We start from the raw sequence: 20,866 nt of genomic DNA on the forward strand, positions 1-20,866 counted from the left end.
TGGCTCCCCATACCTTAAAAAAAAAAAAAAGGCCACTTATGGACATGTTCAAGGTGGTTTCAGGGTGCCCCCTCCCCAGTACTTACTTATGTCCTTCAAGGTAGTAGCTGAGTAGACATGACCATGTAAAAATGGAGTGAGGTTAGGCTGTACGTGACAAGTGGAATTCATGATGACCTTCACATCTTCAGATCTACTCTTAAACACCTACTGGATACCCCAAAACAAGGTTACTGTGCTAAGTAGTTTACATCAACTTCACTCAACTTCAATCTTTACAATTCAATAGCAATGTATATACATGACACACATACTCTCCTTTAGTCAAGTTAAGTACCAATTCCAGAAGGCAGATTTGTGCATGAAAAGCTGACAAATACAAATGCAGAATAAAGCACAGAGTGATTGCTTTCTATAGAGAAACCCTTTCTATACTATGAAGAATGACATCACTTTAAAAAAGATATTAGATAATGTGGAAATAAATCAACTTACCTACAATCAGAATAAAACCAAACCTTTTAGTCCTTAAGATTCAAACTATTTGGGGGAGAACAATGGATGGAGTAACACTGATGAACACGCATTACACTCATAGTCTGACTTGTGGAACTGAAACCTTTTTTGTACAACTACTTAACTGAAAAAAAAAAGCATTTTATTTTTTTCCTTTGTGGTACATGTTATGCAAATGCTCTTATTAGAGCATATACATACCTATAACTCCAACCCAAACTTAATTAAAACAGTACTACCCAAAGTCTTGTTGAACTATGTGTCTTCGTTTCCCCTGAGATCAAATTAGGTGCAAAGGGTTTGCAAGACAAGTCCTGGATTCATTCCTAGCAACAGACATGCCTAGTGCATGTGTGCAAACAAATAACATGTAAATGAAGCTATTTCATGCTGGTATTTGGGAGATAAGTGGAGAATCCTGCAATGCGAATTTGTTAAGATTATCTTCTGAATTAAACCTCAGTTTTCAAACCTATAAGACAGGTCATTAAAAGTCATTGTGGCATTATTGAAGAAAATTTGGAACTCACTAGTAGTACAACTTCATTGTTTTCAGAAAATTACCTGAAAACTAAACTACTGAGATACCTGACCTCTTCTAGTATCTACTGAAGCAGAAATCCAACACCAGCCAAAAACACAATCACATAATTAGCTTTTCTAGTTTTAAAATGTCCACTTTATTCCATATAACACTTCACCAGATTCTCATTTACATCTGAGGAAGGGTTGGTCCACGAAACTGGCCTACAGCAAGACACTCTAAGAAATGTAATCCAATTTTACACCTTCCCAGGCACCCGACAATGGTATCACAATGCAGAGATAAGGTGCCACTACATTTTACATAAAAGTATCAATAAACTTCAGAAAGTAGTAAATTCACATGTCCCTTAAAATATGGGTATGCAATTGTTACAAAGCCATAGTAAATGGTTTTATAAAATGTAATTTTATTTTTATGTTACTCTGCTGTTACATAGGGCATAACATTTTCACAAGGCTTTTTTGGGACTACAGTCAATGATTAGCAACACATAATAGTGGTCCAACTCTCTAAAGAACAATCACTAAGACAAACTGGACACCCTCTCATATGTGCACAAATCTGCATGGAAAAGTACTAAAGTTTTAAACTTGGACTTGTATACTTTATTTCCCCTTTCTAGTGTATTAAGAAATGACATGCACTTTAATTTGCCAAAAGCAATGCTTGTATTCTGGCAGCAACATGCTACTTCTATTACATAGTGAAGTGAATACCAGAACTACAAAGGCAGGAGGTGTAAGTGAATTTTTATTGGGTAGGGAAGTTGTCAACTTAAACAGCAGCAAATGAAGAATGAATAGGAAACTCCCTGTTGTCACACACATGACCTCCATTAAAAAGTGAAACAGGAGGTATTTCAATTTGTAAGCCCTCAGCCCAGAAACATCAAGTGCTTTCCCACTCAATCTAATACGTCTGGATTCCTCCTAAAAAGGAATACATAAGAGCATGGAAAAGTTGCTTTCTGAAAGGAAACCCCCAAAGAAGAGTAAGGGAGGGAATGTAGAAATAAGGAAGTTATGTAGAACACACTTCAAGTTGTAATTCACTACATTTTCGTATCTTCACAGTAATACAAAACACAGTCACTTGTAGAACTGGTTTAGATTACTTAAATACCAGGTACATTTTTAGTCCTCTACATAAGTGTCTGGAAGTTACTTATGTGTATATGAAATGAAGCTATTAATACTTTTCTACAGCAGTAACTGCACACGAGGAAGGCCAAGACAAACACAAATCGAGGAATGGAGTTTTCCCAAAGCTGCAGTGTGAAAAGACTATGAACAGTTGATTCCATACACATGAATGGGTTTCTCTGCTATAGGAAATCCAAGTGGAATAAGGAATGGAGATGTGTAAAAAGGTTTCTTGAAGAGAAGGTTTACACCCTGTTTGTGTTTAGTTTTCGGCCCCTTCTGCCGCATCACATTCTTCTCCTGCGCTGTCTGATGTCCATAACTAGAAAACAAAGAATCATAGTTATTATTTCCAGACCAGACCACTGATATATCAAGTCCTATGTTCTATCTGTCTGTCTCTCTTCATGTACATTTTTAACGAACTCTTAAAAAGTAGTCAAAAAAATAAAAATAAAAAAAAGAGCTACACTGGGCTATAGCTCAGAGGCAAAACACTTGCCCAGTATATATGCAAGCCTCTGGGTTTGATTGTCAACATTGATAAACAAAGCTAAAATCAGAATAAGGAGATATCCTAATAATTTAATGTTCTTTTCATTGTTAGTATTTCAGTAGTTTATGAGACTAAAAACCAAAAACTATTGATATGGAAGGAAAAGCTACAGGTGTGGTAACTTTCCAAGTATTCAAAAGGATTACACAGAAAAAGAAGCAGTCATTTTTTGTTGTTTTAAGAATTAAACCGGGAGGGGGAGGGGGGGGGGCAAAAGCAGCTCAGGGGCAGTGCCCAGGCCTGAGTTCAAGCCCAGGCCCAGAATTCAAGCCCCCAGGACTAACAAAAAAAAAAAAGTATTATTATTATTATTATTAAACAGGTGGAAAGCTACAGGGAAGCAGCAACTATATACATACAGATGAACAGAAAGAGTTCTTGAATTGGAGACAATGCCTCAACACACACATCTGCAAAGCTTTCTAGTTTTAGGATATACAGAAGTGAAAAAGTAATCAGTCAATACTAAGTAATACTGACTATAATCCACAAACACTGGATGCTACCAGACCAATGTGCAGTCATTACTGGCAATTTTAGAAACTAGAATCTTAGATAATCTTTATACTACTGTCAGGATACAACTCAAAAATGGATACAACTAAAATCAACAAATTCCCTCAAGAACTATATACATTTATGTATATGTACATACACATATGCACACATTTAGTCCTATCTAGTAAAAGATGAAACACCAAATTTGAGGGCTAGGAGAACTACATTTATATAACATGGAATCTTTTCATTTACTTTCTAGAAAGTTTAACATAGTATAAAAACCTAAGCTCACACTGTATCTTTACCTAATGATTTCAGGCTATGGTTTGGGTCTGAAATGTCCCACAAAAGACCTGGCTCCCTATGCAAGCCAGTGAAACCTATAGGAAATGGGCTTTAGCTGGAGGAAATTATATCACTGGGGCAGTGCCTTGAAGGGCACAGGATGTTGCAACCCCAGTTCTCTCTTTGCTTCCTGGTTTCCAGGAGATAAAAGGCTTCCTGATCCTGCCTTGGTGTATGTACGGACAAATCAACAGCACCAAACTACCATGGGCCAAAACCTCTGAAACTGAGTCAGAAGATACATTTCAGAAGTGGCACTGTGGCTCAAGTGGTAGAGAGCTCGCCTTAAGCTGAAGAGCTCAGGGATGGTGCCTAGGTCCATAGTTCAAGCCCCAAAACAAACAAAACCAAAAACAAACAAAAAAAGCATTCTTAGAATATACATTTCCTCCTTGTAAGTTGGTTTATTTCAGGTGTTCTGTCACAGCATCAGAAAGCTAACAAATGTCCTTTATCAGCTATCTTTCAAAGTAGGGAGGACAAACAAGAAGACAAACCAAAGGATTAGTTAAGCAGAGGTAGAATAAACCTGATATACGTTTACTCTCTACTGAGTAATGCTTGTCAAATATGCAAAATCTACAACATGAACTTTTATTAGAACAGGTATTTCTTGTGATTTTAGAAAAGCATTGAAACATAGTCCCAATTCTGCTACAGCTAGTTTATCCAAAGAATGAAAAAATTAAAACAATAGAAACTCTAAATTAACACAATTTATTAACATCTTCAACTCAATGAAATAGTAATGTGAATACCGAGTTTCTCAGACAGGCCTAATGCCAACACACACACACACACACACACACACACACACACACACACACACACACACACACACACACACACACACACACACACACACACACACACACACACACACACGCCTAATGCCAATACACACATATACACACACAGGCCTAATGCCAATACACACACACACACACACACACACACACACACACACACACACACACACGCCTAATCCCAATACACACACAGGCCTAATGCCAATACACACACACACAGGCCTAATGCCAATACACACACACACACACACACACACACACACACACACACACACACACACACACACACACACACACACACACACACACACACACACACACACACACACACACACACACACACACACACACACACACACACACACTTTCCCCCCTAGGAGAGTAACTTATGTAACTGCCCTCAGAGGAAGCTAGGGAGCCCTAAATATAACTACTTTTGTTCTTGAAAGAAAATAAAGAATGAACAACTTACTGTTAAGTTGTCTCTAAGCAACTGCATGATGAGGGTGCTATCTTTGTATGAGTCTTCATTCAGTGTATCAAGTTCTGCAATGGCCTCATCAAAAGCCTGATAAAATATTTATATCATGGTAAACAATATTTGCACGGACAAAAACTCATTAGTATACAATTACAAATCACTTGTCTCAGATTCTACTGTGAGTCAATATCAAATTGAATAGAATCATCCCCTTAGATTTCTAGTTTTTCAAGACCTTAAGAGAATGACCTGGAACTTTATGTCCTTCAGTAAGCAAGCCTCTGGGTCTTTCACAGGACACATAGTACAGTACCAGTGCTTCATCCTTGCAATAGGAACTAGGCGTTAGTTATCTGCAGAAGCCTTTCTTATTGTCCCATTTTGAGGCACTTTGAGGAAATCAGATTTCTAATGACCAAACTAGCATGCATTACTATACAATCTTCTGTTTCATTCCTTCATAAAGTTACTCATACTTCTTTGACTATTCTGCCTTATATGCTCTTCAGTCAGATATTATTCCTTATAATTATGGGAAGAATACATCACTGAAAGGGCCTGGGGTTTAAATGGGCAAGTTGGTAATAAAAAGAAACAGAAACACCTAGAAATTAAAAAACTAAGAGCTATTACTTGAACTTTCATCTTACCGTTTTTGCCAGTGTGCAGGCAAGCTCTGGATTATTAAGAATCTCATAGTAAAATACAGAAAAGTTTAGAGCCAGCCCCAGGCGGATTGGGTGTGTGGGTTGCATCTCTTTCTTGCTTATATCAAAAGCCTCTTGGTAAGCGCCTTGGGAATTGTCTATCGTTTCTGTGAAGGGATAAAATTGTGAAAGCATGCTCAACACATCCAGTATACAGTAGCACATTAACAACTCAACATGTATATTAAGTTCTTGGTAGACCCAGGTTTTTCTCCATAGCTCTCTTTCAAACCCACAGCATCATAGTAATAACTATTTTTTAAAATGTTTTTAGTCTTTATTTTTTTTAAGTAAAGAAATCCCATTGAGCCGGGTGCTGGTGGCTCATGCCTGTAATCCTAGCTACTCAGGAGGCTGAGATTTGTAAATGCTGCTTGTTTATAATTAGCTTAACAAAAACATACAAGTATAATATCAAAATCATGTATCAAATTTTCCCATATCTGGGACAAAATGGGGGTTAAAACTACTTCCTTCTTTCCTATCTTAATTCTATTACATGAAAATACAAAATAACTTAACAGGAATACTCTTTTCCTAAACAGTGAACACACTGTAAAAAGACCACTATATCACCCAAATCCCTGTAGTGACTATTTGTAGACACAACAATACTAATCCTGGTATTAAGATGTATGATGTGAATGCCCTGAGAAGTGTGGGGCTGGCAGCACCTGCCTGTTATCCTAGCTACTTAGGAAATAGGAGGATTGAAGTTCAAAGCCAGCCCAAGCTTACAAATCCAAGTATTTGCACCAAAAACAAACACAAAAAAACACTGCCAAGTGTTGGTGGCTCACACCTATAATCCTAGCAACTTTTGAAGCTGAGATCTAAGGATAGCAGTTCAAAGCCAGCCCAGGCAAGAAAGTCTATGAGACTCATCACCAATTAACTACCCAAAAAGGCTGAAGTGGAAGAATGGCTCAAGTGGTAGAGTACTAGCCTTGAGCAAAAACAAATCTAAAACTGAGGCACAGCATTCAGGTACTGAGTTGAAGCCCCAGGACCAGCACCAAAAAGCCAAACAACAAAAAACCCACACATTGTTCTACTTTGTCAAGAGCTTGATTATTGGCCTTATAAAAATGTGATCCCCACCTACTCACAAAAAAATTCTCAGATATTATCAACAATAATCTGATCATACCCAAGTTTTCTCTAAGAGGCCAGTTACATCTTTGGACACTAATGTAACACAAATAAAGCTATACTCCATCCCCTTGATGTCCAGAATGTGTGTTCCTTCCTTGTGTAAGGGGATGCTATCATCTAATCATGGTCACAACTGGGTAACTCAGGTCGGAAGAAGCTCCCAGAGTCTGGCATCTGAGGAAGCACTGGGGTGAGTGGAGTGATAAAACCAGAGGGGGACTTGTAAGTGTCAACAGCCCGAGGGCAGGAGCATTAGATGAGATTACAGGCAGGGGCTGTCTCAACCCTCAGAAAATATTCTTTTGACTGCTGATGCTCAGTTCAGGGCCAATATTTTAGTGCTGATTCTGCTTCAGGGCAACAAAATAATTTAGTATACAGATTTTGTTACAGCAAAAAGCAAGTTATCCCTTTATATTTTCAACTACAGACTCATTTAGGATGGAAAAACCTGTCTCATACACAATGAGTATCTGAGGGCACAGTCATTATTTGGAGGAGTACAGGGTTGGCATGAGAAAATAAACAATAAGCTTACTAGAAAAAAAATAAGGGGTGAAGTGATACTTCTTTACTTAGAACTTGCTAACAAGCACATGCACAAAATGTGCTGGAATTCATATTCTACTCTACTAGAGTAATACTCCATAAACTAAATCTGATGTTAATAAATGATGAACTTTGACTTTTCCACAATCAAAAGAGACAATTTAATTACCTTTTTGCATGTTTCATAATAATCTAATATTTTAAAAATATAAATTCTTAATCTATTTTTTAACTATTCCTTTTCCAGTTCCTGTGCATTATATAAAACCAGTAACACATTCATTCCTCCTCAGGTATTTAGCTCCGTGGGGAAAGGGCAAGCAGCAAAGATGTCATCCTTTACAAGTACAACATCCCATTTCTATATTTTATATATAATTGCCATCTAAAACAAATCATTAAGTATATATAAGTAATTCTGGATAAAAAGATACAGAGATCCAAAAACTCAAATCAGACCCTTTTTAAATGATATATTCCAATTATATGTATTTGTTCAATGCCAGTATCAAGGTTTGAAAACCAGTGCTCATGCTTGCTCCATTTGCTGGCTCAGCTGACGCTCTACTACTTGAGCCATACTTTCTTTTTTTTTTTTTTTGCCTGCTTATGTGGTGCTGAGGAATCGAACCCAGGGCCTCATGCATGTAAGGCAAGCACGCTACCACTGAGCCACCTTCCCAGCCCTTGAGCCATACTTTCAACCTGGCTTTATGTTGGTTATTTTTGGAGACAGCCTCATGGACTTTTCTCCCAGGGCTGGCAATGAGCCACAATCCTCCAAATCTCAGCCTCCTGAATAGCTAGGATTGCAGGTGTCAGCCAACAGCACCTGAGTTTCATTATCTTTTAAGGGCATACAATGTGGTTTTATGGTTGCATTTCTTTTCCTTTGGAAAAGGTCTCACACTATGTAGCCCTAAGGTTCACCACTAAGGCTGACCCTGCCTCAGCCTCCCAAGTGCTGTGCTTTCATTTTTGAGAACACGAGCAACATTCATTTTCTGATACACAAGCTCCACAATAATTTTTTGAGTTACAGAGAGCCTAGAGATGACAGACATTGTCATAAATGTTCCATGAATCCCATATTAAGGTCTGAATCTGAAATGTCTCTTGCGGGCTCAAAGGCTTGGTTGACAACTGGATCCTAAGGGCTCTGGGCTAATCATCAGATACTCATGCCCTTGATGGGTTCACAGAAAGCAGGCGTTATTAGAACACGGTAGAAACTAGGTAGGAGGCAGCTGGAGAAGTAAGTCACTGGGGCATGCCTGGAGAGATACACCTTGTCCCCACAGCCCTTCCCCTGCCTCTGCTTTGACTGCCACGCACAGCTCTGATCTATCTAACGCCTTCTCTACCACCGTGTCAACCCTTGTCTCAGACCTACAGCAATGCAGCTAGTGAACCTAGACAGAAACCTCAGAAAGGAGCAAAAATAAACCCTGCAAGCTCTTTCTGTCAGAATACCTTCAAAAGGACAAACACCTGGCTAACATTCCTGCTCCTTGTTATGGATTTTAACTTTACTCAGGAAGTCAGAGGTACTTACGTTTTCGATCATCACCACATGCAACTTCAGCAAGGTACCGGAAATAATCTCCCTTCATTTTCAGATAGAAGACCTTACTCTCTGGATTAGTTGCATTGGCTATTAAATACTTATCCAACAATTCCTGAAAGAAATGAAACATTAAAAACTATTAAAGCTACCTTATTACAAACAAGAACTTATTAGCATATATCTGTTTTCCATTTATCCAAATCACTAGACACTACAGTAAGCCAGGTCAGGCTGTTACCACTAGCTTCCTCATCAGACTTGAAAAGTAGTGGCCCACAGTTTCTAAAAGCAAGGCTCAACTGTACCAAACAGAGGTACATGTAGGAAATATAATGAGGTTTAGAAACTTACCATTTGAAAGAAGTTTTGTATCACCTGAATCTAAAGTCTATTTTAGTGGTGTTGGGGGGGCAAACCCAGGGCTACATCCAAGCTAGGCGAGAGTTCTATAGCTCACTGAGCTGCATACCCAGCCCTGAATCTAAATACTTTAAAAACTGGGTTTATCTTTTTATTTTAGGAAAGAGTTTCAGTGTGTAGCCCAGACATACAATCTCCTACTTCAGCCACCCTGCCCACAGTTCTATCTTTTATCCTATATTTTGTACACAAGTTGATCCAGTGAGCTAATGGTTCTTAAAATGAATTTCTAGAGGTACGAAGTTACCGAAGAAAAATATGATAAGTAGCTTTAGATGTTATTTAAAAACTCTTTGAACTAAAAAATATTATGGAGTACAATGAAATTGTCATAGAAATTCTTTTGTTTTTTGTTTTTTTTTGGGGGGGGTCCGATCGTGGCGCCTGAACTCTGGGCCTGGGCACTGTCCCTCAGCTCTTCAGCTCAAGGCTAGCGCTCTACCACTTGAGCCACAGCGCCACTTCCAGCTTTTTTCTTTTTGCTTATGTGGTGCTGAGGAATTGAACCCAGGGCCTCATGCATGCAAGGCAAGCGCTCTACCGCTGAGCCACCTTCCCAGCCCCTGCCACAGAAATTCTAAGGTGTTAATACCTACCTGATATTTTGTTTGGAGACTAAAACCAATCAACAAGCCAAAGCCCAGAACAGTTGTTCGATACTTTTGGCTACTTCTGCTTAGCAAACATGATTTTGAGATGCACTACTCCAGAAAATTAATGCAAAGTGAACTATGCAAAGAACATGTTTGCTTGTTTGCATTCTGGGAAAATGTTTACATTTTGGAAAAATTCCAGATGCTATCAGTCAATAAGGTATTTTTAAAAAATACCACGTATGCCAGGTGCTGGTGGCTCACACCTGTAATCCTAGCTACCCAGGAGGCCGAGATCTGAAAATCATGGTTCAAAGCCAGCCCAGGCAGTAAAGTCCATAAGACTCTTATCTCCGATTAATCACCAGAAAACCAGAAGTAGCACTTGGTTCAAAGTGGTAGAGTGCTAGCCTTGAGCTGAAGAGCTCAGGGACTTGCCAGGCCCAGAGTTCAAGCCTCACAATCAACAACAACAAAAATACCAAATTAGCCCAAAAAGACTGTTTCAAGTGTACTTATATTACTGAAGAACAAAAATTTAGACATAACTAATAAAAGTTTAGAAAAGGTGGTTCTATCACCCAAGAACATCCTTGTCTACGTAATTTAAAATTGCCTAAACACAATATTATCACTTCATCCCTTAGTTATTTTCATGGTAATAAATAGAAACATTTAAAGTCATTAATGTCACTCTTTTTGGGCTGTAGTTGGTTTGAACTTAGGAGTCACACTAGCTAGTCAGTGCTCTACAGTGCTAAGCCATGCTTTCAATCCTAATATCAGATATTTTCAATATTTTTAAACATCTGAGACTGGAATAAGTTAAACCCTTTATTTATAATATATATGAATCCACTAGACAGTTAATTGTCCTTGCATTTTTTTAATGTTGCTGAATTTAGAACTGTAAGATACAGAATCCAAGAATGATGAATGTCCTCTGATATACATTTTAAAAATTAAATAAAGCAAAACTGTTCACACAGATGGAAGCAAACTCTATGACATGGAATTCATGATCAGCTTTATTACAGTAGAACTCAAACTCTAGTTGCAAAACTCAATCAAACGGGCTGGGAAGGTAGCTCAGTGGTAGAGTGCTTGCCTTGCATGCATGAGGTCCTGGGTTTGATTCCTCAGCACCACATAAGCAGAAAAAGCCAGTGGCTCAAGTGGTAGAGCACTAACCTTAAGCTGAAGAGCTGAGGAACATCACCCAGGCCCAGAGTTCAGGCCTCACGACTGACAAAGCAAAACAAAACAAAAGCCTCAATCAAACCCTAATTACTTTATATTCCCCTCAAAGTTCAATTTTCCCCAAACCTCTACAAATTGTAGCAAAGTAGGACCCCAGACTGCCTCCATCTGGGACTGCGGTCCCAGTATGATTTTTTTTTTTTTTTTGGTCGGTCGTGGGGCTTGAACTCTGGGCCTGGGCGCTGTCCCTCAGCTCTTCAGCTCAAGGCGAGTGCTCTACCACTTGAGCTACAGCGCCACTTCCGGTTTTCTGGTGGTTTATTGGAGATAGGAGTCTCACAGTCTCTCCTGCCCAGGCTGGCTTTGAACCGCAATCCTCAGATCTCAGCCTCCTGAGTAGCTAGGATTACAGGCATGAGCCACCAGCGCCCGGCTCCAGTATGATTATTATAATACTTCTTTCCTTCTTAGAGGTATCCCACTTGGGTAAATACATGAGCACCCCTACAGATAAGAGTATTAACATCATACTTTAAAATATTCTTTTTTATTTTTTTGGAGGGGGGAGGGGCCTGAAGATGAATGAACACAGGGTCTTACATATACTTTTTAAATGGGTACATATTATTCCCTTTATTCTGTTTTTGCAAAAGCATTACTTTTCCCTAATTAATCAGAAAGGAAGGTGAAGGGGAAAGGGAAATGGAGAGGGAAAGGGAAAAAGGGAAAAAGAAAAAAGAAAAAATATAATTGAGAAGGTAGATTGGGAGTAGAAGGGAAGAGAGAGGGAGTATAGTCAGAAAAAAAAAAAGCAACTTTAAGATCAGAGACAGACAAAGAAAAAAGGAAACGGTGAAAGGGATGGTACATGGTGGGTGAAGCTTGCTAGGCTGAAATTTTTACCACTCAAGCCATTCTCCTAGCCCTCCTGTTTCTTTTTTTCTTATTTTAGAAATGGAGTCTAGTAAACTTTTCTTCCTGGATTGGCCTCAAACCATGATCCTCTGGATCTCAGCTTCCTCAGTAGCTAGCAGATTATAGGCATGAGTCACTGGTGCCCAGTTCAGAAAGTATATTTGACCCAACTATGTAGAACACAGAATGAAAAACAAAATTGATAAACTGAAGAGGTGGGCATGGTGGTTCAAGCTTGTAATTCTAATTACTTGGGAGGCAGAAATCAGGGGATTGTGGCTTAAGGCCAGGCTGGGCATTAAAGTTCAAGAGATTCCATTTCAACAGCTGAATGTAGTGGTATATGCCCATTATCCCAGTGCTACAGGGGAAGCACAGTGGCTGGGCATACATCCCCAGTAACATAGGGAAGCACAAGGAGGAAGATCAAAGTCCATGCCAGTTAAGGCATAAATCAAGACCTTACCTCAAAAATAATCAATGGGGAGCTGGGTGGTGGTGGCTCACGCCTGTCATCCTCACTACTCATGAGAACTGAGGATAGTAGTTCAAAGCCAGCAGAAAAGTCTGTCAGACTCTCATCTCCAATTAACCACCAGAAAACCGGAAGGGGCGCTGTGGCTCAAGTGGTAGAGCACTTGACTTATGCTGAAGAGCTGAGGGACATTGCCAAGGCCCAGAGTTCAAGCCCCATGTCCGACAAAAATAAAAAGGGAGGGCGGGAAGCACTGGAAGCATGTCTCAAGTGGCACAGAACCTGCTAAGCAAGCAAGAGGCCCTGAGCTCAATCCCCAATACTGTAAAATAAAGCATTCTATTTTATTTTTTAAATGAAGACAAGACTAGGCACTGGTGGCTCACACCTGTGATCCTAGCTTCCTCAGGAGACTGAGAACTGAGGATCATATTTCAAAGCCTGCCTGGGCAGGAAAGTCCATGAGACTCTTAACTCCAATGAACCTCCATAAAAATGACTAAAGTAGTTGGGCGCTGGTGGCTCACGCCTATAATCCTAGCTACTCAGGAGGCTGATATCCAAAGATCACAGTTCAAAGCCAGCCCGGGCAAAAAGTCCATGAGACTCATCTCCAATAGGCCACTAGAAAACCAGAAGTGATGCTGTGGCTCAAGTGGTAGAGTGCTCACCTTGAGCTGAAAAGCAGAGGGACAGTGCCCAAGCCCATAGTTCAAGCCCCATGACCAACAACCAAAAAAAAAAAGACTGAAGTAACTCAGGGACAGCACCTAGACCCTGAGTTCACAAACCCCAGAACCAGCAAAAACAAACAAAAAACAAGCAAGAGAAGCTGTAAAACGTACGCAAAGAAGAAATCTAAGACAATATCCAATAGAAATTTATGAAAAACTACAATGAGGAAGAAGAGATGTTCACAGGTAATGGCTGAGACTCTCCCAGTAACCTTAAGATTGGAAAAACATAATAAACTTCAAGGAAGATAAAACTAAACTGACACCTAGACTGTCTTGGTGAAAATTACAAAATGCCAAAGACAGATTCTTTAAACTAGAGAAATGACAAGTTACTATAAAGGAAGAAATAACATGATCATTGACTTGTCATCAGAAAACAATCAAGACTCTTCAAACAGCGAGAAAAATAACAGCTGTCTAGAATCCCAGAACCAATTAAAGGACAAATAAAAATAAAGACATTTTCAGACAAGGACAGAAATTTGCATTCATAATAAACAATCTTTTTAGAGTGGGAAGGAAAAGGTCGGTCATAGAATAAAGACACATTACCAACTGGAGCATCAGTAAAATCAAGAAACCAAAAATTTCCCAGTCGTGCTCCCAAAACTGACACAGAACTGTTACCATAGGCTGACTGTGACAGTTCACCTTTGTAAAAGGTAATTTATTCTTCTGGGCAAAGAGTTGGATTGGCTATTGAAGCAATTCAGGTGTTTCTCAACAAACAGAGACTGGAACTTGATACCTGAAGCCACATTCACTTAATAGCTAGTGCTCTACCAACTGAGCCACGCCTCCAACCCCAGAGGGTTGGATATTCCCTTTCTTTTCTTTAATGGCTAAATTCTTAAGTGCAATTCTTTTCTTAGTACAAGTATCTACCTTCAAGATTATGCTTTCTATGGAAGTACCTCAGAAAGTTAAATATAGACCTCCCCTACGACCCAGCCATACCACTGACTCCTAGGCAGGATTCAAGGACACATGCACCTCCATGTTATTGCTGCACTGTTAACAATAGCCAAAATATGGAAACAACCTAGATGTCCCACTACAGATGAATGGATCCAAAAATTGTGGTATCTATATACAATGGAACATTATGCAGCCATTAGAAAGGACAAAATAATGGTATTTGCAGGGAAATAGGTGGAGCTCTTAGAAGAAATCATGTAGAGCAAGGTAAGCCAAAATCAAAGAAACAAATGGCACATGGTCTCCTTGATATGTGGATGTTAAATTCAAAATGCAAGGAGATATGACAAAGTAAACAGGATTCAAGAAACAATGACAACAAAAAGACTATGCTTTCTAGAATCTGACAATTGAGCTATGACAATGTGTTCCATTAAAATAAACAAATATCACAAATACTCCAATACTTCAATAGCCGAATATATTTTTTGGGGGGGGGGCGGGTCCGGTAGTGGGGCCTGAACTCTGGGCCTGGGCACTGTCCCTCTCAAGGCTAGTGCTCTACCACTTGAGCCACAGTGCCACTTCTGGCTTTTTGCTTTTTGCTTATGGGGTGCTGAGGAATCGAACCCAGGGCCTCATGCATGCAAGGCAAGCACTCTACCACTGAGCCACCTTCCCAGACCCCGAGTACATTTTAAGTTAGAACATCAAGATAAACATTTCACCTATGCAAGCATATGATTTAAGTTAAACTATATGATAGTAACTCACGAATCTGTTCCTTACCTAACTGGGCAATTTACTTTCATGATAATTCTACACCTTGTTTTCCTCATTTACCACCTACTCCTACTTCCAAATAAGTGTAAAATCACTATTTGGCACCTAACCTGCATCATTATACATGTTACAGATCTTTTTCTTCTGTAGAGTGTTTCATGGTTGACTGACACCTATATGGGCCCTTGGGACTTTCTAACTTTTTCTCACTTCTCTAACTTTCTAACTTTTCTCACTCACCACGAGTGTTCACATCTGTAATCTCAGCTCCTCAGAAAGCTGAGACCAGACAATCACAATTTGAAATCAGCCCAGAAGAGTACACGAGACACCACTTCAACCATGTAAGCTTGTCATCAGAGCTAGAAGGGAAGTATGCACAGGAGGATCACAGTCCAGGTTTGCCTAAGCCAAAGTTGAGACCCTATTCAATTAATAACAAAAGCAAAAAGGGCTGAGGGAGTGCTTGCCTAGCAATCACAAGGTCCTAAGTACAAAACCTAGTACAGCTAAAGGATAAAAAGAAATTCTCACCTTTTAAAAATTAAAGTTGTCTTCCTAACATATTCTACCACTGTTTCTCTTCCCCTACTCAATTTTCCATTTAAGGAAAAACACTCATTGTCCTAGTCAGAAAGCCAGGTATTTTTCTAAAGCTTCTTCAGGTTTCACTCCCACTGTCTCCCAAATGTAAAATAGTTACCCAAGCCCCAGGGCATAATTTTCTCTAGGAAGTCAAGACTGTACTTTGGGAACAGTACCTCCTTCTCTCCAAGATTTTGTTGTTGTTGTTGTTGTTGGTTGTGGGGCTTGAATTCTGGGGCTGGGCGTTGTCCCTGAGCTCTTCAGCTCAAGACTAGTGCTCTACTACCTGCTCTACTACTTGAGCCACATCGCCACTTCTGGTTTCCTGGTAGTTAATTGGAGATAAGAGTCTCGTGGGGACTTTCCTGCATGGGCTGGCTTTGAACCAAGATTCTCAGATCTTAGCCTCCTAAGCAGCTAGGATACAGGTGTGAACCACTAGTGCCCAACTTCTCTACAAGATTTTATGTATGTATAGTTGTGTGAGTATGTATATGTATAGCATAGTAGTAAGAATATAGGACCTGACTACAATCTGAGTCAAGAAAAGAGAAAATAAGGTAAGATACTGAAAGTCAAAGATGTAATGATCACCCAGGCGCCAGTGGCTCCTGGTGCCTGTAATACTCACTACTCAGGAGGCTGAGATCTGAGGATCGTAGTTCAAAGCCAGTCCAGGCAGTTAAGTCTGTAAGACTCCTACCTCCAAAAAGCTGGAAGTAGAGTTGTGGCTCAAGCAATACCCAAGCCCTGCTGGGTCCAAGACTACTGTGTACATGATGGCCCTCAAACACTCCCAAGAGGTCCAACTGTTACTATGCTACAGTTACTAAGAAACTTCCTAATGAAGACTTGATCCTATGTGAACTTACTTGCCTCCTGAAGGAAAACACACTGGTCATGTCAACACAAGTACTGTAATCTTGTGCTAGCTACTCCCTCTTCATCAGTGTAAATGAATTTTTTTTTCCCCTGGCAGGCTTGAACTCAGGACCTGGACACTGACCCTGGGTTTCTTTTGCTCAAGGCTAGCACTCTACCACTTGAGCCACAGAACCACTTCTGGCTTTTTCTGTGTATGTGGTACTGAGGAATCAAACCCAAAGCTTCATGCATGATAGGCAAGCACTCTTACCACTAAGCCACATTCCCAGCCCCCAAATAAGCTTTTTTATTATACCCTTTTTATAAACTAGTCCCATGAACTTGATTACAATGGATCTATCTGTCAGATGGCTCCACTCTGGTTTATGTGTGTGCTAAAAGCCAAATCACAAATCCTAATAAAGTCAGAGGTACTGTGATCCCTCTCAACCCATCTTGGAAAACAGTACCCTCACGCCCAGTTTCAGCTTTTTTATTGTGTTATACAAGCCTAAATATTATTATGTTCATCTACTAGATCTTAATATACCCTAAACAGAAATAAATTCAGTTCTAAATCCACCTCCACCCTTGTATTACTTATTTCTACTAATTATTTCACCAACTCCCACCTCCTGGATCACCCAGGTTCATCAACACTAGTTTTGGCTTTTCACTCACCATTTCTCAACCCATTACAGTTGTTAAAAGTCCCAGTGAGGCCAGGCACCTACAAGCCTATCTAGTCAGGAGGCTGAGTTCTGAAGACCCTGGTTCAGGCAGACAAATCTGAGAGTTCTTATCTCTAGCCAGAAAATGTTCAAAGTAGAGGTGTGGTTCAAGTGACAAAGCATCAGCCATGAGCAAAAAAAGTAGAGAGCCCAAGTCCCTGTGAAACCCAAGAACTGGTGAACACAAGCAGGGTATGCACACATACACAGTCCTATTGAACTCACGAGGCTGAAGCAGGAGGATAATGAGTTTGAGCAGTCTAGCCTTACTGTCAAGATCAATTCTAATAAAAATCCAGATTCTGTGGGTGTGTTTCTGTCTGTCTTTGTCTATCCTTTCAGTCTCATTCCCGTGGGGAACAGGGAACCATGCTCAGGGACTTGTGTATTTAATGTACACAATGTCCCCCTAAGCTATAAACCTAGCCCTCATCCCTGCTTCTACTGCCCAGGTTGACCATTAAAATCTCACCTCAACTAATCTAATAACCTAATTAAACTACCAGGTTTTAGGGTTTTTCCTTCTCCAGTCTGTTTGTGCCAGCTGCTAAGTAGCCTTAAATCCCATTCTGGGCATGTCAATTCCCAGTCAAAACTCCCAAAGATCTAGTTCAATATAAACTTAGCACTCAGGACCTATATAAATGGACCCTAACCTAGAGCTTCTAAGTAATTTAAGTGGTAAAGATGATCACACAATCATCACAGCTCAACACGGTGAGAAGCCCATTTTCCTCAGTGTACCACACAAATATGATTATTCTGTGTTAAACCTTTATAATAGCAACCTTGGGTTGGGGGTGTTTATTTATTTGCAGACATTAATTCCACAAGAGGGGTTTCACATGTGACATTTGCACATAAATTTAGACCATATCCCAACCACACCCCCTCTACCAGTCTCCCTTGTCCCCCTCCTCCCTCCTTAAAACAATCTTCAAAAGCTGAGAATGTAGCTTAATGGTAAAGTGCTTGCCTAGCATGCATGAAGTCCTGGGGTATGTTCAGAAGAAGTGGAAGAGCATGAATGCTGAAGCCTAGATGTTTCCCAATTTCTATGCAAGAAAATTCAGAATTAACAGAGAGACCATTTTAGAAGAATAGGATCTATAAAGGAAGGCACTACAATAAAAGGCAGGGGGAACAGAAAGAGCACTATTCCAGAAAAAAGTGATTCTACAGCTCACTAGACGAGCTGTGGAATTGAGCCTACCAATGTGCCCCAGTTTCCTTACACATAAACACATGTTGTATCTATCCACAACTGCTTATGGGACAGTCATCGGTTGGAAACTGAAGTGAAAGTATTAGTAAGCCGAAAGTTGTAACTGACTACAGAATGTAGGTTCCTAAATTCTGTTCCACAGGTTGAGAATGACTCAACATACAGAGATGGGAGAGCAAAAATGCAAGAAGAGATGGAAACAAAACTCAGGTGCTTTAGGTGAACACTATGGCTGAAGCATAACAGGATTATTATGGTTCAATATGAAGTATCACCCTCAGACTCCATGTGTTATAAATCATAAAGGCTCTAACTTCATCAATGAATGAACCCTTCAACTCAGGGCTGAATGGACTGACTAGTGGGAGGTGAGGTCACCTACTGCCTGCTAGGGCCCACATATGCATATCTTGTCCTTTGCCCTTTCCTATGTGCTCCATAAGGCTAGGCTCACTGTGGCTCTGGAGCAGTGGCACCAAGTGACCAAGGAATGAAAACTCTGAAACCAGGACCAAAATAAACCTTTCTTTCCTTCAAGCTGGTCTTTCCCATGTACTTTGTCATAGTGACCAAAAGAGACTAATAAAGGGGGAAATCACACATTTTCCTCAAGTATGCCCAATAACCATTATTGGTTTCATAAGCATGAGAATTTCAGGTCAAAGACGTATGACCTGATCTTTTAACAAAGTTGCTTAACAACTGGACATCCACACGGAAAAGAATCAATCAGGTCCACTTCCTCACACAAGGTAACTTAAAATGGATCAAAGAAATAGCTAGAGGCCTAGCTCAGTAGGAGAACTCCTGCCTAGAAAACATGAGGCCCTGAATTCAAACCCCAGCACCACCAAAAAAAAAGGATACCTAACTACAAGAGCTAAGATGGCAAAATTCAAAGAAATCACATATCTAGATTAATCTCCATGACCTTCAATTACACAAAAAGCAAGAATAAGCAACCAAAGGATTAAAAAAAAATCAGACTATCAAAACTAATGTTTTTTTCTGCATCAAAAGATACTATCAACGAAGTAAGCCAAGCCAGGCACTGGTGGCTCACATCTGTAATCCTAGCTACTCAGGAGGCTGAGATCAGAGGATTGTAGTTCAAAGCCAGCCCAGGCAGGAAAGTACATGAGACTCTTATCACCAATAAACCACCATAAAACCGGAAGTGGCGCTTGGCTCAAGTGGTGGAGTTACTTGCCTTAAGCTGAAGAGCTGAGTGACAGTTCCCAGGCCCAGAAGTTCAAGCCCCAATGACTGACAAAAAAAAAAAAGGGGGGGGGGAGGAACTAGGAAGATGGCTCAGTGGTAGAATGCTTGCCTCGCATGCATGAGGCCCTGGGTTCAATTCCTCAGCACCACATAAACAGAAAAAGCTATGGCTCAAGTGGTAGAGCACCAGCCTTGAGCTTAAGAACTGAGGGACGGCGCCCAGGCCAGAATCCAAGCCCCACGACCAACAAGAACAAAAAGACAATTGGAAAGATGGGAGAAAATATATCTGGTAAGGGTCTAGTACCTAGAGAACTACCACAAACTAACAACAGAAAAACAACTGCCAGGCACTGCTGCACACATCTATAATCCCAGCATATGAGGTATTGAGGCAAGAGAATCCTAAATTCCAGGACAATTTGAGCTATCAGTTTTAGATAGTAAGGTCCTATCTAAAACAAAAAGAAATACAACTTAAAAATGAGCGAAGAATCTGAACAAAAATTTCTCTAAAGAAGATACTGAAATGGCCAGTAACATATGAAAGTATGTTCAACACCATTAGTCATCCGTGAAATGCAAATCAAAGGTGCAAGGATAAAGCACTTCACACCCACTAGTCTTGTTGAATAAACATAAGAGAAATCAGACTTCTTGGTGTTAGTAGTAGTGTAACATGGTACAGTCACACAGGAAAACATCTGCCAGTTCCTCAAATGGCTCAACAAAATTGCCACATGACCCAGGTATACACCCAAGAGAAATGGAAACATGGCCACATAAAAACTTTTACATTAGGGCTGGGAAGGTGGCTCAGTGGTAGAGCGCTTGCCTTGCATGCTCAAGGCCCTGGGTTCGATTCCTCAGCACCACATAAGCAAAAAGAAAAAAGCCGGAAGTGGCGCTGTGGCTCAAGTGGTAGAGCACTAGCCTTGAGCTGAAGAGCTGAGGGACAGTGCCCAGGCCCAGAGTTCAGGCCCCACGACCGGACCCAAAAAAAAATAAAAATAAAAAAAAAAAACTTTTACATTAATGCTCATAGCAGCATTATCCTGGACACAATCACAATACAAATCAATAGAATCTCAATTAGGGTGCATTATTCAATCACAAAAACCTAATATATGCTACAACAGGGATAAGCATTATGCTACATGCCAGATATAAAAAAGAGAACTACTGTAGGATTCCATTCAAACCAGGTAAGAATAAAATTCAGAGACAAAAAGTATGGTGGTTGCCAGAGGAATGCAAAGTGGTTATTTAATGGGGACAGTTTCAGCTTTGCAAGATAAAGTGTAAGGTGGAAAGGTCTGCCAAT

General features: G+C 40.1%; 1 protein-coding gene across 1 annotated transcript in view; it reads right to left on the reverse strand.

Moving 5' to 3' along the window:
• Positions 1-1,172: 1,172 nt before the first annotated feature.
• LOC138811397 (14-3-3 protein theta) overlaps positions 1,173-20,866 on the reverse strand; it is a 31,700-nt gene continuing 12,006 nt past the window's right edge. Inside the window, exons 3-6 of the mRNA XM_069999133.1 lie at positions 8,864-8,987; positions 5,548-5,711; positions 4,889-4,984; positions 1,173-2,527 (exon numbers count right to left, since the gene is read on the reverse strand). Coding sequence (XP_069855234.1) covers positions 2,468-2,527; positions 4,889-4,984; positions 5,548-5,711; positions 8,864-8,987 — 444 coding nt within the window. The 3' untranslated portion in view covers positions 1,173-2,467. The remainder of the gene's footprint in view (positions 2,528-4,888; positions 4,985-5,547; positions 5,712-8,863; positions 8,988-20,866) is intronic.

The sequence above is a fragment of the Dipodomys merriami genome, unplaced genomic scaffold, assembly GCF_024711535.1.
Source record: "Dipodomys merriami isolate MVZ:Mamm:240054 unplaced genomic scaffold, mDipMer1.0.p SCAF_524, whole genome shotgun sequence".
NCBI classification, from domain to species: domain Eukaryota; kingdom Metazoa; phylum Chordata; class Mammalia; order Rodentia; family Heteromyidae; genus Dipodomys; species Dipodomys merriami.